General features: G+C 41.7%; 1 protein-coding gene across 1 annotated transcript in view; it reads right to left on the reverse strand.

Moving 5' to 3' along the window:
- LOC139267383 (lipoxygenase homology domain-containing protein 1-like) overlaps positions 1-17,228 on the reverse strand; it is a 496,361-nt gene that overhangs the window by 454,257 nt on the left and 24,876 nt on the right. The window contains exon 4 of the mRNA XM_070885678.1: positions 12,086-12,257. Within this exon, the coding sequence (XP_070741779.1) occupies positions 12,086-12,257 (172 nt within the window). The remainder of the gene's footprint in view (positions 1-12,085; positions 12,258-17,228) is intronic.

A 17,228-nucleotide genomic window follows, 5' to 3' on the forward strand; every position in this document is an offset into this window, starting at 1 on the left:
CATGATGTTGATGATGCTGGTTGGATAATTATCTCCCAGTAAATCCCTGATCACCATTTATCAACTAGTTAATCTAAAGAGGATAATTTTCATATCTTGGATCTTGAAAATAGTGCTCCAATCATTCTCCCACATTCAATTTTCAGAGAGTTCAGCATTCAATGCTGGATTCAAGAAGTCAAACAGGAAAGAAAACATTGGTGCAGTTACAATGCTCTTTAGATGTCTTCAGCATGATTTATAAATGTATTTTGATAATAATAAGGGTACAAATGACATCTCACAGCAATGTCTCAATGTCTTAGCCTTTTAATTTTTGTTAATTTTTTTATATTATCTGGACATCCCATTTGGATATCTTGGATCTTTCCTAAAGTACCAAACTGAAAAGCAACATATTCATTGGACAGGTGGGAAAATGACCAGATCTGATTCTACTTTTATAAATCATACAGAAATATTTAGTGAAATGAGGAAATATCACTGGCTCTACAAGTTGCAATTGCTCAAACATTAAACAAGTTCAAACCTTGTTTGTTGGAGCTATAGAGCAAAGAAGGTGTACATATTTTCATAGAATCATAGAGGTTTACAGCATGGAAGAAGGTTATTTCGGCCCATCGTGTCCATGCCGGCCAACAAGAGGCTATCCAGCCTAATCCCACTTTCCAGCTCTTGGTCCATAGCACTGCAGGTTACGGCACTTCAAGTGCACATCCAAGTACTTTTTAAATGTGGTGAGGGTTTCTGCCTCTACCACCCTTTCAGTGAGTTCCAGACCCCCACAACCATCTGCGTGAAGAAATTTCCCCTCAAATCCACTCCAAACCTTCTACCAATTACTTTCAATTTATGCCCCCTGGTTATTGACCACTCTGCTAAAAGAAATAGACCCTTTCTATCCACTATATCTCGGCCTCTCAATTTTCCTCAATGAGGTCTCCCCTCAACCTCCTCTGTTCCAATGAAAACAAATGCAGTCTATCTAATCTGTCCTTATAGCTTAGATTCACCACTCCTGGCAACATCCTTGTAAATCTCCTCAGTACCTTCTCCAGTGCAATCATGTCCTTCCTGTAATGCGGTGACCAGAACGGCATGCAGTACTCCAGCTGTGGCCTAACCAGTGTTTTATACAGTTCAAACATAACCCCCCTACTCTTGTACTCTATGCCTCGGCTAATAAAAGCAAGCATCCCTTCTTAACCACCTTATCTACCTGGCCTGTTACTTTCAGGGATCTGTGGACATGCACTCCAAAGTCCCTTTGTTCCTCTACACTTCTCAGTATCCTGCCATTTAATGTGTATTCCCTTTCCTTGTTAGCCCTCCCAAAATGCATTACCTCACACTTCTCTGGATTAAATTCCATTTGCCACTGTTCTGCCCACCTGACCAGTTGATTGATATCTTCCTGCAGTCCACAGCTTTCTTTAGTATCATTTTAGTATCATCTGCAAACTTCTTTTGGAGGGTGTAAACAAACTTCACTGTTTAAACTATTCATTCTACTGTTAATAATTATTAGCATTTACATTTACAATACAGCTTTGAACAGCTTAAAGCACAAAATTAGCATTATAGTATTAAATTTTCAACCTCAAATTTAAGTGTGCAAGTTAAACTACAAGTTTGTAGTTAATACTGTATGATGGGTTGCTTCTGTTCTAAAACTCAAGAAAATACATTCCCCAAACTGTCAAATCCTAACAACTTATACAGTTCACCTTTTGTTTAAAAGGCATGGTTGGTTCATAGTTTAACAAGTATTTTTCTTTCATTTAATTTTGTTTTCCAAGGGCTGGACTTTGATTTGACATCGATCCCATGATATTATCCCAGCTGAATTCTTTATTTCACTTACTTTCCATTCATAAGTATCACAATATTTGAAACTGTTCAGAATAATTCCTCTCAATGCACATTTTCTTTTATTAATTGTGTTTTTCAAGCATTGCCTCGTGTCTGTCACAGATGAGTTCTTTTTCAGAATTCATTGCAGTCTCGTTTATACTGACATTCTCAGAAAGCATGGTTAGGCCTATAACTTTGTCTTCCAGTAAAGGAATAGTAACATTATTATTTTCTGTGCTTCTTCTTGTACTAAGAAGGTAAGGATCAGTCTGTTTACCTGAAGAATCGTCCACTTTCTGTGCTTGGAATGACACGCCATTATTCCTTACTTTGACTGCTTTGATATTGTTTTCCACTGCCTGTTTCATGAACCACTGTTCCACTATGCTTTTTATATATACTTTCTTAGCTTGAATATTTACATTCGAAATAAATGGCTTGTCTTTATGCTTGAACTCTGCTTCTTCAGTATACAAAGGTACTTTTAAGGTTTTACGATTAGCACCCAAATATTTTGCATCAAGACTCAATTTAATTCTTTTAATGTTATTCTCAATACTTTGGGGTTTAAACCAATTAGTTATGTCACTGATTATGTCATCAATTACATTTTTGTTTAATACTGAGGAATTTTCTTTTTCAGTTATTAAATCATTGTATTTTCTAATAGTATAAATATCTTCCTCATTTACTGAATGTAGTATCCACTGATTCTCCAGATCTGATTTTTTCTGATATACAAATCTTCTGCTTTCCTCATTGGTTGGTTCAATGACAGCTGTCAGAATTGGGCAGTGCTGACCACATATAAAATTAAGCTTATCTAGGGAGTCTGGATTTTGAAGCGTTCTGTTGGTCCTGACAGTTTCTCTAGCAGGTTGCTCTACAACAGTCCCATCAACTAATGACTGTGGCAGGGGACTAACTTTGTTGTCAAACATATGAAATTCCACTGATGCGAATGATGAATCATTGTCATTAACTTCAGTACACATCTGTGTAGGCTCCACAGAAGCTTTAGCTAATTGTTTGTTGTTTTCATTCTTTTTGGTAAGATGTGAACCAATGCAAACATGGCCATATTTAAGACTGTTTAAGTCTGGGAATGGTTCTGAATCACTCCCATGAGACATGTTGAAATAATTACACATAGGTCCTGGTTTTATCATCTCCTCAATTTCTGATGATGACAACTCAGTCAATGGAGGACCTGAATGCATAGTACTAACATATGGGTATGCAGTATCATCACTTGTGTTGTCAAGTGCTGTATCGCCTGATGTTGTGTCCAGGTTTCCATACATTCCAATGTTTAAAGGTGGAGACTTTCTTATTAAGTGGTTTTCTTTTAGAAGCCATCTCCCTTTTTCAATAAACACACCATCTTCTTCAGATTGGGAATTGTTGTCTTGAGATTTCTTAAATATATGGTGCTTATCTAAGCCAGAAATATTTAACAATTCATTGTCGATGCCACAAGTTCTAGCAGTGTTTGATTTGTCACTGCATGTGGATATTTTAAACGATGTACAGGTACTGTCTATGGTCTGACTGGTATGGAGTGCTGTTTCTGGCTCTGCACAGACCAATGAGAGCTGGTCATGTGAAAGATGTTTCAATGCAACATATGATTTACCATAAAGTCTCTCAGTAGCTTTTCGAACAAAGTTTGTAGAGAAATGTTTTGTTTTTACAAACACGTCTTCCTCTCCCTCCGTAGTCATTTCATTTGATGCTTGGGAATTGTAATCACTTGCAATACTATTAGCACACTCTTGATCCTCTTCAGACAAGTCAGATGTCTGCTGTCTTTCAAAACACTGTTTGACATTATGATTTAATGGTACAGATGGCCATGTAAATGGCAATAATTCCTTATCAACTTTACCTTCAAACAACGGGTTCTCACACACTTCTTTTGTTTGTGCCAGCTGCTTGCTGTCAGTCTTATTTCCATTCTCAAAATCATTGTTAGAAACTACAGAAGCAGATGTTGACAGTTTGCTAACAGGTATTTCACTACTACTGCTTCTGCTCATACCTTCCCCCTGACAAAAAACATTTCTGTGATTTGATATACACTTATCATTTGCCAAAAGTGACTTATGATGCATGAATTTTTCGAGAGAGAGCTTATTTTGAAGATGCACTGTATGTGAAGCTGCTGACAATTCATCTGCCTTTTCTGTGTCATTAGCACATGTAAAGTGATTATTAGTTTCATTGCCTCTCAGCTTTTCTGAGTGTCTATTTTCATTATTATCCATGCAGTTGTTATAAAGGAATTCCTTATCATTAGCAGTGTCTTCTGGCCTCACATCTTCAATGTGTTGTAAAGTTGCAAACTTCTCTACAAGATCACAGCCTTCTGTACAGTTAGCTCTCTCAACAGTTTCTTTCTCAGCCCATTCCTTGTTCATAACTTTTGTTTCTTCAACTGTGCGTTCATTTTGAAGCAAGGAGTCAGTTGTTATTTGATCTTCTAAAATGTCAGCAAAAATTGATTTGTCTTTAGAACGGAGTAGTTCAGGTTCTTTGTCACCCATTTCTTGTGCTTTACCAGCTTCTTCAGTTTTGCCTTCTTCATTTGAATGGATGTTAGCATTATATTTTACTTCTTTATTTGTCTCTGCTTCATCCCCTTGGTCCAGCTGTTTAACTACATTTTGTATATCAAAACATTTTTCATTTTGAACATTAATTAGTTGTGGAGCATCAAATGAAGAAGTGTGTTCATTACCTGAAGTTCTAGTCTGTACAGGACATTCAGTTTTAGGATCATTTTCATTAACATAACTGGATTCTTCTTTATGATCATTTTTCCACACCTTTACTAAATGAGAGGCACAATTCTGTAGATCTGAGATACTTTGTTTTAAATGATCAATTTCTTGAACCTCAATAAGATGTCTTATAGACTGTAAAAATGTTAATATCTCAGAACATCTACAATTATTCATCAATACATTTTCACGGTCAGGTGAAGCTAGAACATTAACATTTAGATTCATAATTGCTAACCAAGCAAGGAGGACCTTTGAAGATGTGCTCAATGTGGTGGCAAGATGTTCTGACACATCTGGTATTCCATAAGACTTCTCCTGACATGGCTGAAGTCTGTGATGAGAGTTAGTCTTGATCATATCAACTGTTGACTGCAGCTTGCACATCACCTGTCTCAGGTCCTGTTCACCAATAGAGTCATTTTCATCAGCTGATATCCCAATATCAGCTTGAATTGCAATGTCAATAGTTTCTTTTTTAAATTCAATAATATTACTTTTGATAGTCATTTTTGTAACAGTACGGTACTGAATCTCATTTGAGTCGGGTGCAGGTTTAATCTCTCCTTTAGCAACACTTACTTGACTTTGCAATGACTCAGCAATGTTGCAGTCTTCTGGCACTTCATCTACCCTTTTCACTTTACACACAGTTTTGGCTGATCTTTGTATTAGATTGTGTTCAGCTGAAATATCTGTTTCAGCTCTATGTTTTTTGGTTTGATTAATGAAATCAGAATCATCCTCAGGCAAGTCATTTGCTTCTTCTATAATGTCACTCGCCAAATCATCAACTGTCTTTTCCTCTTCAAATTGTGCTGGTGGGTAAGATCCAAGCTTTAAGTCACAGCGCACCATATCAGAAGTGGGTGATATTCGTCTTGGCCAGTTTTGCACAAAATTTTGAGTTTGGGGAATATCAGCTTTATATAATTCCTGTTCCTCTTGTAACAACGTAGAAAAAAGCACTGAACTTTGAGCATCATGTTTGAAATCTTTTTTTTCAGCTGCAGATATATTAAGTATTTTGTTGTTTTTATTTGTTTGATTTTTCCATTTCTTCCTGCTAGGATTAGAAGAACATTGCTGGATGTCACTTTCAGTTGAACTACTGTTAATGCCTGTAATTTGTTTTTTATTTCCATCTGAAGTAAATTCAGCGTCAACTTCTATTATTCGCAAGGGACTGTCTGGCAAATCAGAATTTCCCTCAGTGGTAATTGCACTGCAATGAACACCTGCCTCATAGTACAGATTGACTTCTTTTGTGCAGGCTATTAAAGTGGTCTGTGAATGCTCAGAAAAATTATCTTGGCAAAAGCTTACTTCGGATACATTTTCAGACCTGGAGGATGTTACAGAGCTGCTGCTGATGGTGATAGTGTCTTGGTCCCTTATTCTATGTAATCTACTATCCAGCGACTCTGCACTACTAGGTCCTTTTTCTGGTGGACAAGTTACTGCTAATTGAGAAAGACTAGATTCAGTTTTTTCTTTAGGAGGTATTAAGTCAGTTGAGCTATGAGATATAGAACTATCACTCCGACTTCCAATATGGAATGTCACTTTGCTTTCATCAGACATCTCAACAGTATTAAATTCAGTACTTTGACATTTGTCAGTGTCAACCATTTCTATTGATCCTTGACCATCACTGGGCATAGTGCAATTATCCCTCAAAACCTCAACTTCAGGTTTTTCAAGCTGGCCCAGTAATTGAACTGGTTGTGAATGACTGCCATATTCTGGATGAAGCTTTGGTTTCTCACTTGTATGTTTTCTGTATTTTTGCTCATTCATTTTTGAAGACAAAACTAAGTCACTGATAACAGAACTTATCTCTTTAGCTGTTTCTTCTGTATTTGTGCAATGTGAATCATTTGAATCTGTATTCAATGGCATTTCAACCTTATTAGTAGTTTTAGTGCAGCCTTGATTCCTCGCAGTGGAGCTTTGTGAACACTTTGAAACACTGTTTAAATTTGTTAACAATAGAGACATTCTGGCTTCACAAAAATCAGAACTGTAAGTACAGTTGGTGTTTACATCGGTTCTTTGTTTGCTTTCTGTGGATGTGAGTGAACACACCATTTTAGATGAAAAGCTACTTGTTTCATTATGAATTGATACAGAAGATCTAGAATACCTGAATGAAGCACTCCTTGGTCTCCTTACATCTCTTTTTCCTCGTTTTGAAATGGAGTATATTGGATCTGCTGAAGAAGGTCTCAAATTTATTTTTGCAAAATTAATATCTGTGTCAACACATCCAATTTTTTGCCAATACTGTGAGAAAATATTTGTTGCATTTGTACTTTCATTGATGGAGTTGATCATTTTTGGTACAATTAATTGATCTTCAAAGTATGATCCTGAGTACTTTGAGGAGGAGTCTTTCCCAACAAAAGAGGTGCTTTTATCTAGGATTATTTCTTCTTCTCCATGAGTATTTATACTAATCTCGTCACATGTTTGTAGCTCCTCAGAAGCTGCACCACTACTTATTTCACAAGATTCTTTTTCATTTGATATTGCAAAAAGTTCATTATAGTTCTCCAGTATACTCTCTTCAAGTCCTGTCTCCTGTAGGTTTGAAAATTGAACTATATTTGCACTAGTTTCTGTGCCAGAATTTGAAGTTGTGTTTTCCAGAGATACCTGGTCCTGCCTTGCCTTTCCATGACCAGGACTTCCTTTGCAACTATACAACGGTTTGAATTCTATGCCCGATTCAGGAAGATTTTCATTACTGTTTGAAAAACTATTTTGACAGATGTCGTAATGTCCTTTATCTTGTTCCATATACATTGTGCATTCTTGTAATGTACAAAGATCATCACATTCTTGCTCATGACATACGTCTTCAAAATGCATTGTTTTTGAATTATGAAGGGAGTGCGCATTAATCAGATCTGCCGATTCAACATTAGATTCCAGTTTTGAATTGCAAGCATTATATTTTTTGTTACATATACCAGAACGGCTAATTGTAGTAGTCCATTGTATTGTCTCTTCCTCTTTTATTCGAAGGTGTACTCTCATTTCTACCGTCATACTACCATCCTCATTCATATAAATGGACTTCTCAATATCATCTTCTGATGGTATCACAGGCTTATCTTCGCTTGAGTAAATGCAATTCTTATAAGAGTCTGTTTCATTTTCGGGTATAAAGGAACTGCTTCCTAAGAAGTTTTTACTGTCATTCACATATAATTTATCAGAAGATGTGGAGTAAACCTGAGATTTTGAGCTAGAAGGAGATATTGAGTTAATCAGCCATTGTCTTCTCCCTGACTTTATCTTGTCTGTGCACAAAGATGAGGCAAAGATGATGAAGGAGATTCCCAGTGCCAAATTCCATCAGACAGAGATGAACAACAACAGAAGGCAAAAAAAAGAGAAGATAGAAATAGTAACAAATGTCAGAAAAGAAATGAAAATAAAGTATAACATTTACAATACAAATTTTACGTTTAGATGAAGAACAAACATAAAGCATCATGAAAGACAGAATATCAAAGAATTGTGTAATGTAATTTCAATTATAGATAGCTAGAAAATGAGATGGAGATCCAGTATCTATCGCCATTCCTTTGCCCGATGTAACTTTCTATTGACATTTTTTTTTAATTCATTTTTTTTTTAAACTTTTAAATGGAAAAGAAACTACTCTAAGATAGCAAAATGGTAACTTACACCAAAGATACTATGATTATAATTTTTAGCATCAATTTAAAATCTCTTTTTATGTTTTTCAAACAACTAGTCGATCTCTCTTGGTATTGCACATGGGGAGTCAAGGCTAAGGGCACTTTTCTGGTCAAGCTGGGTGTGAGGGGAGGGAGATACAGGAGGAGAGAAAGGGAAAGAGGAAGGGCGAGATGGAAAAAACGGTGTAGGAATTAAAAAGGCATAGTTAGTGTAAGATAAGAGAAGGAAGAGGAGGGAGAGGAGTTGAGGACAGGAAAGGGAGTGAGAGGACAGGAGACAAGGGGACAGTGGGAGAGAATGGGGGAAGAGCGGCCGGCAGAGACGGGGGGTATAAAGAAAAGGGAAGTGAGAAGGAAGGGGAAGTGAAGAAGATTTGGAAGAGGAGTGAGTGGCTATGGGGAATGGGGAGAAAGAAGGGGTGGGGAGAATGGACAAGGGAAGACAGGAGAGAGTGAAGAGGGAAGAGAAGGGCAAAGAAAAATTCGAGAAGCAAAATAGAGATGGGGAAGGGGGAGGAATGAAGGAGGAGGGTTAGGGCAAGGGAAAAGGGTTAGCGGGAAGGGGAAAGATAAGAGGGGAATAAAGGAGAGAAGAAGGAAAAGAGGGGGATGTCGAGGAGAGGGAATTGGATGAGCGGACAGGGGAGATGGGGAGAGAGGAGAGAAGGCTGCCAGAGAGGAGAAGGGGATGGGAAGAACTGAGTGAGTAGGGGGAAGGAGGAAAAGGGTGTGAGGAGAAATAGGATTGGGAGGCGGAGAAGGAACAGGGCAAGAGAGTGGGAGGAGGAGGGAGTGCTGCAAATGAGTATAAAAGAGAGGGTACAAGAGGAAAGGAATTGGGGAAGAGAGGAGGTGAGAGGAAATGAGGAGAGGGTGGGAGAGAAGAGGGAGCAGGGAGCGAAGCGGACATAAGGCCATAAGAAATAAGAGTAGGAGTAGGCTATACGGTCCCTCGAGCCTGCTCCGCCATTCAATAAGATCATGACTGATCTGATCATGGACTCAGCTCCACTTACCTGCCCACTCCCCATAACCCCTTATCGTTTAAGAAGCTGTCTATTTCTGTCTTAAATTTATTCAATGTTCCAGCTTCCACTGCTCTCTGAGGCAGCGAATTCCACAGATTTACAACACTCTGAGAGAAGAAATTTCTCCTCATCTGTTTTAAATGGGCAGCCCCTTATTCGAAGATCATGCCCTCTAGTTCTAGTCTCCCCCATCAGTGGAAACATCCTCTCTGCATTCACCTTGTCAAGCCCCCTCATAATCTTATACGTTTCGATAAGATCACCTTTCATTTGTCTGAATTCCAATGAGTAGAGGCCCAACCTACTCAACCTTTCCTCATATGTCAACCTCCTCATCCCCAGAATGTGAACCTTCTCTGAATTGCCTCCAAAGCAAGTATATCCTTTCGTAAATATGGAAACCAAAACTGCACGCAGTATTCCAGGTGTGGCCTCACCAATACCTTATATAGCTGTAGCAAGACTTCCCTGCTTTTATATTCCATCCCCTTTGCAATAAAGGCCAAAATACCATTGGCCTTCCTGATCACTTGCTGTACCTGCATACTATCCTTTTGTGTTTCATGCACAAGTACCCCCAGGTCCCGCTGTACTGCGGCACCTTGCAATCTTTCTCCATTTAAATAATAACTTGCTTTTTGATTATTTTCTGCCAAAGTGCATGACCTCACACTTTCCAACATTATACTCCATCTGCCAAATTTTTGCCCACTCATTTAGCCTGTCTATGTCTTTTTGCAGATTTTTTATGTCCTCCTCACACATTGCTTTTCCTCCCATCTTTGTATCGTCAGCAAACTTGGCTACGTTACACTCAATCCCTTCTTCCAAGTAGTTAACATAGATTGTAAATAGTTGGGGTCCCAGCACTGATCCCTGCGGCACCCCACTAGTTATTGGTTGCCAACCAGAGAGTGAACCATTTATCCCGACTCTCTGTTCTCTGTTAGTTAGCCAATCCGCTATCCATGCTAATATATTACCCCCAACCCCATGAACTTTTATCTTGTGCAGGAACCTTTTATGTGGCACCTTGTCAAATGCCTTCTGGAAGTCCAAATACATCACATCGACTGGTTCCCCTTTATCCATCCTGTTCGTTACTTCCTCAAAGAACTCCAGCAAATTTGTCAAACATGACTTCCCCTTCATAAATCCATGTTGACTCTGCCTGACCGAATTTTGCTTTCCCAAATGTCCTGCTACTGCTTCTTTAAGAATGGACTCCAACATTTTCCCAACTACAGATGTTAGGCTAACTGGTCTATAGTTTCCTGCTTTTTGTCTGCCTCCTTTTTTTAAATAGGGGCATTACATTTGCAGTTTTCCAATCTGCTGGGACAGGAGAAGAATGTGAAAGGCAAAGCAGAGGAGGGGGAAAGGAGAACAGTACAGGAAGAGTAGTGTAGAGGAGGGATGAGGAGAGAAGAAGGGATAAGGGATGGGAGGGAGTAGAGGGGAGGAGAGTAAGACAAGGAAAGTGTGGAGGGCAGGGAGGGAAGTGGGGAGAGGAGGGAGCAAAGGGATGGAGATACGGGAGAGAATTAGGAAAGGGGGAGTGAGAGGTAGGGCACCATAGGAGGCAGAGAGGACATGAGGAGGAGAGTGTGAATAGGAGAGAGGAGGGAAGGGGAGGAGGAGGATAGGAGGGGGACGAGAAAAGATGAGGGTAGAGCGAGGAGGAAGACAGGTGCAGATCAGAAGAAAAGGAGATGAGGTGAGAGGAAAGGTAGGACGAGGACTTTTTCTCCATGTAGTCTGTTTCCTTTCTCAAACAGTGGGGTTTTGTTAATCGATTTCTGCCTCAACTGTGGGTCCCACAGCTGATTAATACCTCAAAGCCTGAGTGTATATGGAATTCTTTTTTGCCACAATTGGCTTTTTTCCAGCCTGTTCAATTCTCCATCCATTGGTGGTGCATGATTTTTGTCTGTCTTTTGAGCACCATGTCTTCCACATTTTTCAGATTAATTTTCAAATACTCTCATGAAACAAGTAGAACATGTTAAAAACAATAAATGTTAAAATTGCCTTTCACAGTCCTTGGTGCTCAAGCATGTATCAAGGTTATTTGGTTCCCCTGATTGTATCGCCCGAGCACAACGAATATTAGAAAATCGAGCAGGTTGAAGAGCATGCTTATAAAGGAATCCACCTGATTTTCCTACATTTAAAATAATAGAGGTAAATTGGGTTCTTTTACAGACATGTGCTCCGACCCAACTGATTTTCTGATACACAAGTGATCCAATGTGCCTGGATGCAGATCCAGGAAAATCTGCCCTCATATCTTCCAATTCACTGTGAAGAATATAACAGGAGATCACAAGCTTTTTAATTAATATATATCAAATGCATGAATATTTAAATAAACATACAATTTTCAAGGTGGCCACTCACTGTAACATTATAATTGCAAGTGGGACACGGTGATGAATGACTTGACCAATGTTTGCTATTATGCTTCCCCTGGAAGATGAATTTGTCCATTTTGTCAGATCACCTAGCAACAAACAAAGAAGGTGCAAACTATGCAATACATTCTCCTGGTAGACAAGCAGAGAGGCAGTATTGATGACATTTGTGGAGAATCCTACTCTGATTGGCAAATTATTATAATGAGGTGGGAGAAAAAATAAAAATAGAATAAAAATGTTTATCGGTAACACTAATATTATCTCTATTCATTAATGCAAAAGAGACTTACGGTTTTTCTTTTCTGTTTTGCTGAGAGGTTTGGGCTGAACGTGATTTAAGATGGCTGGTAATTTACCAGAGAGCAATAATTTTGAATCATCGTATTTTCTATGCTTATAACCCTCTCGACCAGCAGCAACAATAGAGTCAAATTTATACTTCATCGGGTAAAGAGTATCAATCTGAAACAATCAAAGCAGAAAAAAGTTAACATATATACAGCATGTAAGAATTGTAAGGATAACATGTAACATTTACTTTTATATGTTCAGTACTATAGAGCAGGAAGGATGGTCAAAGATACATAGTAGATATAAGGCAAAATACTCAGGAGCTTTATCCTACCCATTATCGTCAAAAAATAGTAAAGAGGACGGCCGCCGCTCTTTTGTGAGCTGGTGGCGGATCCTGCGGCATCCTCCATTTCCCAGGCCCGGCTGTGCTACCGGCAAGATGTATCTCCCTGCAAAGGAAAATGGGAGTGGTGACATCAGTCGTCATGCAACGCTGACTTAACGTCACCACGGCAAACTTGGATGTTTGCGCTGAGTTCAGCGAAGGGTCCTAAGCTCGGCAGGTAAACCCAGCATGCAAGCAGATTAACAGAGGGACTGTCAGCACCTCTAAAAGGGACACACACATCTTTCAGATAAATTTGCAATTAAGCTTTTGGACTTTTTTAAAAATTTTACTGAAGTAGTGCCTTGCTGCAATAGATGTTAAAAGTTTTTAAGTATATAGGGTGTGCTGCTGGATGCTTGCATAGCCTCGGATGGAAAAGGCCTCTGAGAAGACAGAAAAAGCTGTAAATACTCAGCAGGTGAGGCAACATTCATGGAGAGAGAAACAGAGTTCAGGTATCAGGTCACGATGCTGCCTGATCTGCTGAGTATTTCTAGCATTTTATGCTGTAATTTCAGATTTACAGCATTTGCTCGCAGAGGAAAGAGGAAGATGCAGAAGAGGAAGACACAGAAGAGGAGGAAGCAGAAGGAAGGATGCAACTTTTCTGGCCGGGATATCCGAGATGGAATCACCCGCATGCGGTACCAGTGACACCACAATTCCCCTTTCAACATTTGCCCCACACCTTAATTTCCCATCAAAGTATCCTCTTGGCCACAATGCTGAAATAAAATTCACCACAAAGCAAACTTTTCAATTTAACTTTATACATCTAGCCATCCAATGTGACATCAATAAATCAACTCATCACCCATATACATTCTCTTAGTGACTGTGATGAGTGTGTTTTGCCTATCCTACTGATGTCATGCAGTGCTACCCCAGCTGGTAAAAGGCTGCTGACTTTCAGTGGGCACTGCAAATGGCCTTGCTGGCCGACCTTGAGGAGCTGGTGGCTGTGAGTGTGAAATCGAGTGATGGTGTTTCTTCTTCTTTGTTTTCTTCTTCACTCTCCTCTCCCTCGTCTTCGACAATCACTGGCTGCATTTCTTGGGCGTGTGAAACGAGGAAGGCACAAGAGTGGAGTTGTGGTGAGGGGAGGGCAGTAAGCAAGAGGTGCATGCCAGAAGGGGGATAACATATGAGGGTTCAAGCATCTTGTATCCTTTCTGCTGAACTGCTGGCCAAGGGCTCAGCCATGCCCCTGCTAAGATGGCCTGCACTGTCTCCTCCAAGCTCCAAGGGGGTGAGGTGAGGCCAGGAATAGGAGATGTGCCTCGTGATTGGTACAGATTGCTGGTAGGTGAATGACTGGGGTTGGTGGGGGGAGGGGTGTGAAAGGCTAGTGGTACAATTGGTAGGAGACAACTTTGGAAGATGCATTCACTGACCTTGACCACTGGGCTGAAGTCATGAACCTTCTTTGGGCACTGGAGCCAGGTGGTAGGGATGACACTGCTGGCAGTGACGGCCTTGGTGATGTAGTCCCACATCCTTCTTTATGGAGGTCCTCCCGGCCCCTGTGCATAGAGGACCTCTTTTGCAATGTTGACCCCCCCCACACAAAACTGGAGTGCTGCGTAAAAGACCGTCAGTTCCCCTTCCCTGGCTTGCTGAGCTATTTGTGTGAGTGCTGAAGCATTGTTCCCATTTTTTGAGGTTCGGAACGGAATTCAGCTTGAAATGCTGTTAATGTTAGGCTGTAAGACCTGAAAACTGCATCTTTTCACTTCATTTTAATTTTGCTCAGTTCTGAAGGCACTGCCCCTTTAATTTGTTGCCCTTTAAATTACCCACAATTCCTTGTGAACTCCATAGCTTCGCTCTCAGAGTCTGTTAGAATCTGGAACGCCGCTTCAGGATGGGAACTTAGACTTACAGGCCTGCACTAATGCCACCAGGAGGGCGGTACACAGTAAATTAGCACTGGACTAAAACTCTTTAGCCCCCAGCGCACCCGCATCACCCCTGTCCTCACCATGACCAACTGAATTTCTATACCATTCCAAATTGACTTTAAGATCTTTGTTATCCCTTCAAGGGGCCACCGGGGTGGCGTGGAATGGCCGCTGATTCTCCGTGGAGGGCCCGCCATTTTAGAAATTGCCCTTTCTCAGGAGGGGAGCGGTGTCCAGGACCGCTCCGTCCGTTTTCCTGCCGTGGCATGCACGCGCCGACCCCTTACTGTCTGGTGGGGACCCCCTCGCGAAATTGCTCCTTATCTGAAATTGCCCCGCGGGAGCGGCCCCGCCACCGGCCAGTGCCCCCGACAGCTTTCGGTGTCGGTACATTCTGTGTGAAATGGCAACATGGCCTCCTTTAAAGGAGAGGGCGCACTGCCGCGGCCGCCATGTTTTAATTTTGGCAGTCGGCCGACAATTATGTCCCCGGGTTTGGCCGGGCTGCCAACAGAGAGCCTGGAGCCCCCTCTTGGGTGCCAGGTTGCTGGCCCGGCTGAAACCCTCCCTGATGGCCCAGTGGACCTAACTAAAATGAATGCAGAGTTCGCAGCATCGATGACGTCATCAACGCGGCGCTGATGTTTGACAGCTGCAGACACTTCGTCCTGTCCCCACTTACACCCCGCTAGTGATGGCCACTCCGCTCCCACTTCCACCTCACATGATGATCCGCTGGAAAAAAATCCAGAGGAGCTAAATTTTGCTGGATAGTCCGCCACAACACTTCAAAAACGGTAGGTGCACCCCGTTTCTGGCAGAGGATAATTCCGACCCCCAAATCTTTTCATGGTCTTGCCCTGACATATCGCAGCGAGGATCCGGGAGGGCGCTGAGCACCTCGAGTCTTGTCGCCGAGAGCATGCAGAAAACAAGCGCAGGCAGCGGAAGGAGCGTGCGGCAAACCAGACCCATCCTTTCCTCCAACGACTGTCTGTCCCACCTGTGATAGAGACTGTAAATCCCATATTGGACTGTTCAGTCACCTGAGAACTCACTTTTGGAGTAGAAGCAAGTCTTCCTCGATTTCGAGGGACTGCCTATGATGATGATCGCAATGATCTCCCCTTAACTATATCTCACCTCTGTTCATTTATATAGTTCGTTCATTCATACATCATATCAAAATAAATGTGCTGAAAGGATTGATGATTTGTACAAATCTAGATTACTGCCGTAACCATTCTGTGAATTGTGATCTATAAATTCAAAAATGTATATAGATTGAATATTCTCTGCTCTGCAAAGTGATTCAAAATTATTAAAATGCATCTCTAAACCCATTGCATGTTGTACCAATCTCCCAGACAAAGTGAAATCTGTAAATTAGAGACACTGAAGGGACTTGCATCAGTTGTCCTTATTTTCAAAATGGCCATTGTATGTACTGTAAATCAGATGAGCCAAATATCCCAGAATATTTTCACCCTCACCTGGGATTGTGCCTAATTCTGGAGCCCTGCCAGCAGGATGTGATTTCAGTACTAATTTCTGTTCATTTGGTTTCCCAGTTCATTGCTATCCTGGAGTCCTTTTACATTGAGGGAGGGGTGTCTGGATTCTAGAATCGGCTATATTGTGCGAGAGGTTTCAAGAGCCAGGAGGCCACCCGTGAGCAGGCGAAGAGGGTAAAGTGAGAAATTACGGGTCCAAGTTTCGGGCCACGCCTAGAACGGCGCAGCCCCGACCTGGACGCCAGTTTTTCACGCCACAAAGTGCGCCTAAAAAAAACTTACCTATTCTCCTGCTCCCTGCTGGTCCTCTGGAGTCGGGCGCGGCGCAGTACGAGCTGTAGAGGGCGGAGCCAGGTCCCTGCGCTGAAAACAGTGCCGGGACCACTGCACATGCGCGCTACAGTGGGCGCGCATGTGCAGTAGCTCCAGGCGCCCAAAACTGTTTGGGAGGGGCCCGAAGCACGCAGTCCCTAGCCCTGGCCGAATGGCCTCACTGGGGCTGCGTGCATAAGGCTGCCTCCCACGCCCGGCTCCTGCTTCCTCCCGACCCGACTCGACTCCCGCTTCCCCCCCCCGCCCCCCCCCCATTCCCTACGCCTGATTTGTAACCTACGCCTGATTTTCTAAAGTGTAGACAATCTTCACTTACTCCATTCTAAGTTAGTTTGGAGTAAGTTTTCACAGCCGAAACTTTGAAAACAGGCGTAAGTGGCCGGACACGCCCCCTTTTGAAAAAAAAATTCTGTTCCAAAGTGAAACTGTTCTAACTGACTAGAACTGGAGCAAACTAAATGCCAAGAATTTGAATTTCTAAGATACACCGTTCTACACCAGTTGCTCCAAAAAATCAGGAGCAACTGAGGCCGAAACTTGGGCCCAAGATCACAGGAACAGTCCTTCAGCCCCCGGTGAATGCTCTCTTCTCTAACCCCCAGATTCTTTAATATTTCTCCTTTGCAGATATTTATCCCCTTCCTTTCATATATTAGGCGCTACCTCAACAGCTACATGTGGTGAAGGATCCCATGGTCTCATATCCATCAGTTTAAGAAGCTTCCACCTCCCTTCCCCCTTGGTTCTTCCACTTTACTGGCTGCTCCTCTCTCATTGCTGCTCCCACTCCATCCACTCCATGTTGTTGCTGCTGCTCCTGGCTCTGCAGAGAATGATGATGCCCACCCCCACCCGACCCCACCTCTCCCTATCCCATGTGAGCCCCAATCTCCCGACTCCTAGTCCCATTTTCTTTCTTTTCTCCTTCGCTCTGAGACCCTGTTTCCATCTCTCCAAAGCCTCTATTCTCCATCTCCTCCTCCGAGCCCCCATTCCCCAGTCT

This window comes from Pristiophorus japonicus, chromosome 1 (assembly GCF_044704955.1).
Source record: "Pristiophorus japonicus isolate sPriJap1 chromosome 1, sPriJap1.hap1, whole genome shotgun sequence".
In the NCBI taxonomy this organism is placed as follows: domain Eukaryota; kingdom Metazoa; phylum Chordata; class Chondrichthyes; family Pristiophoridae; genus Pristiophorus; species Pristiophorus japonicus.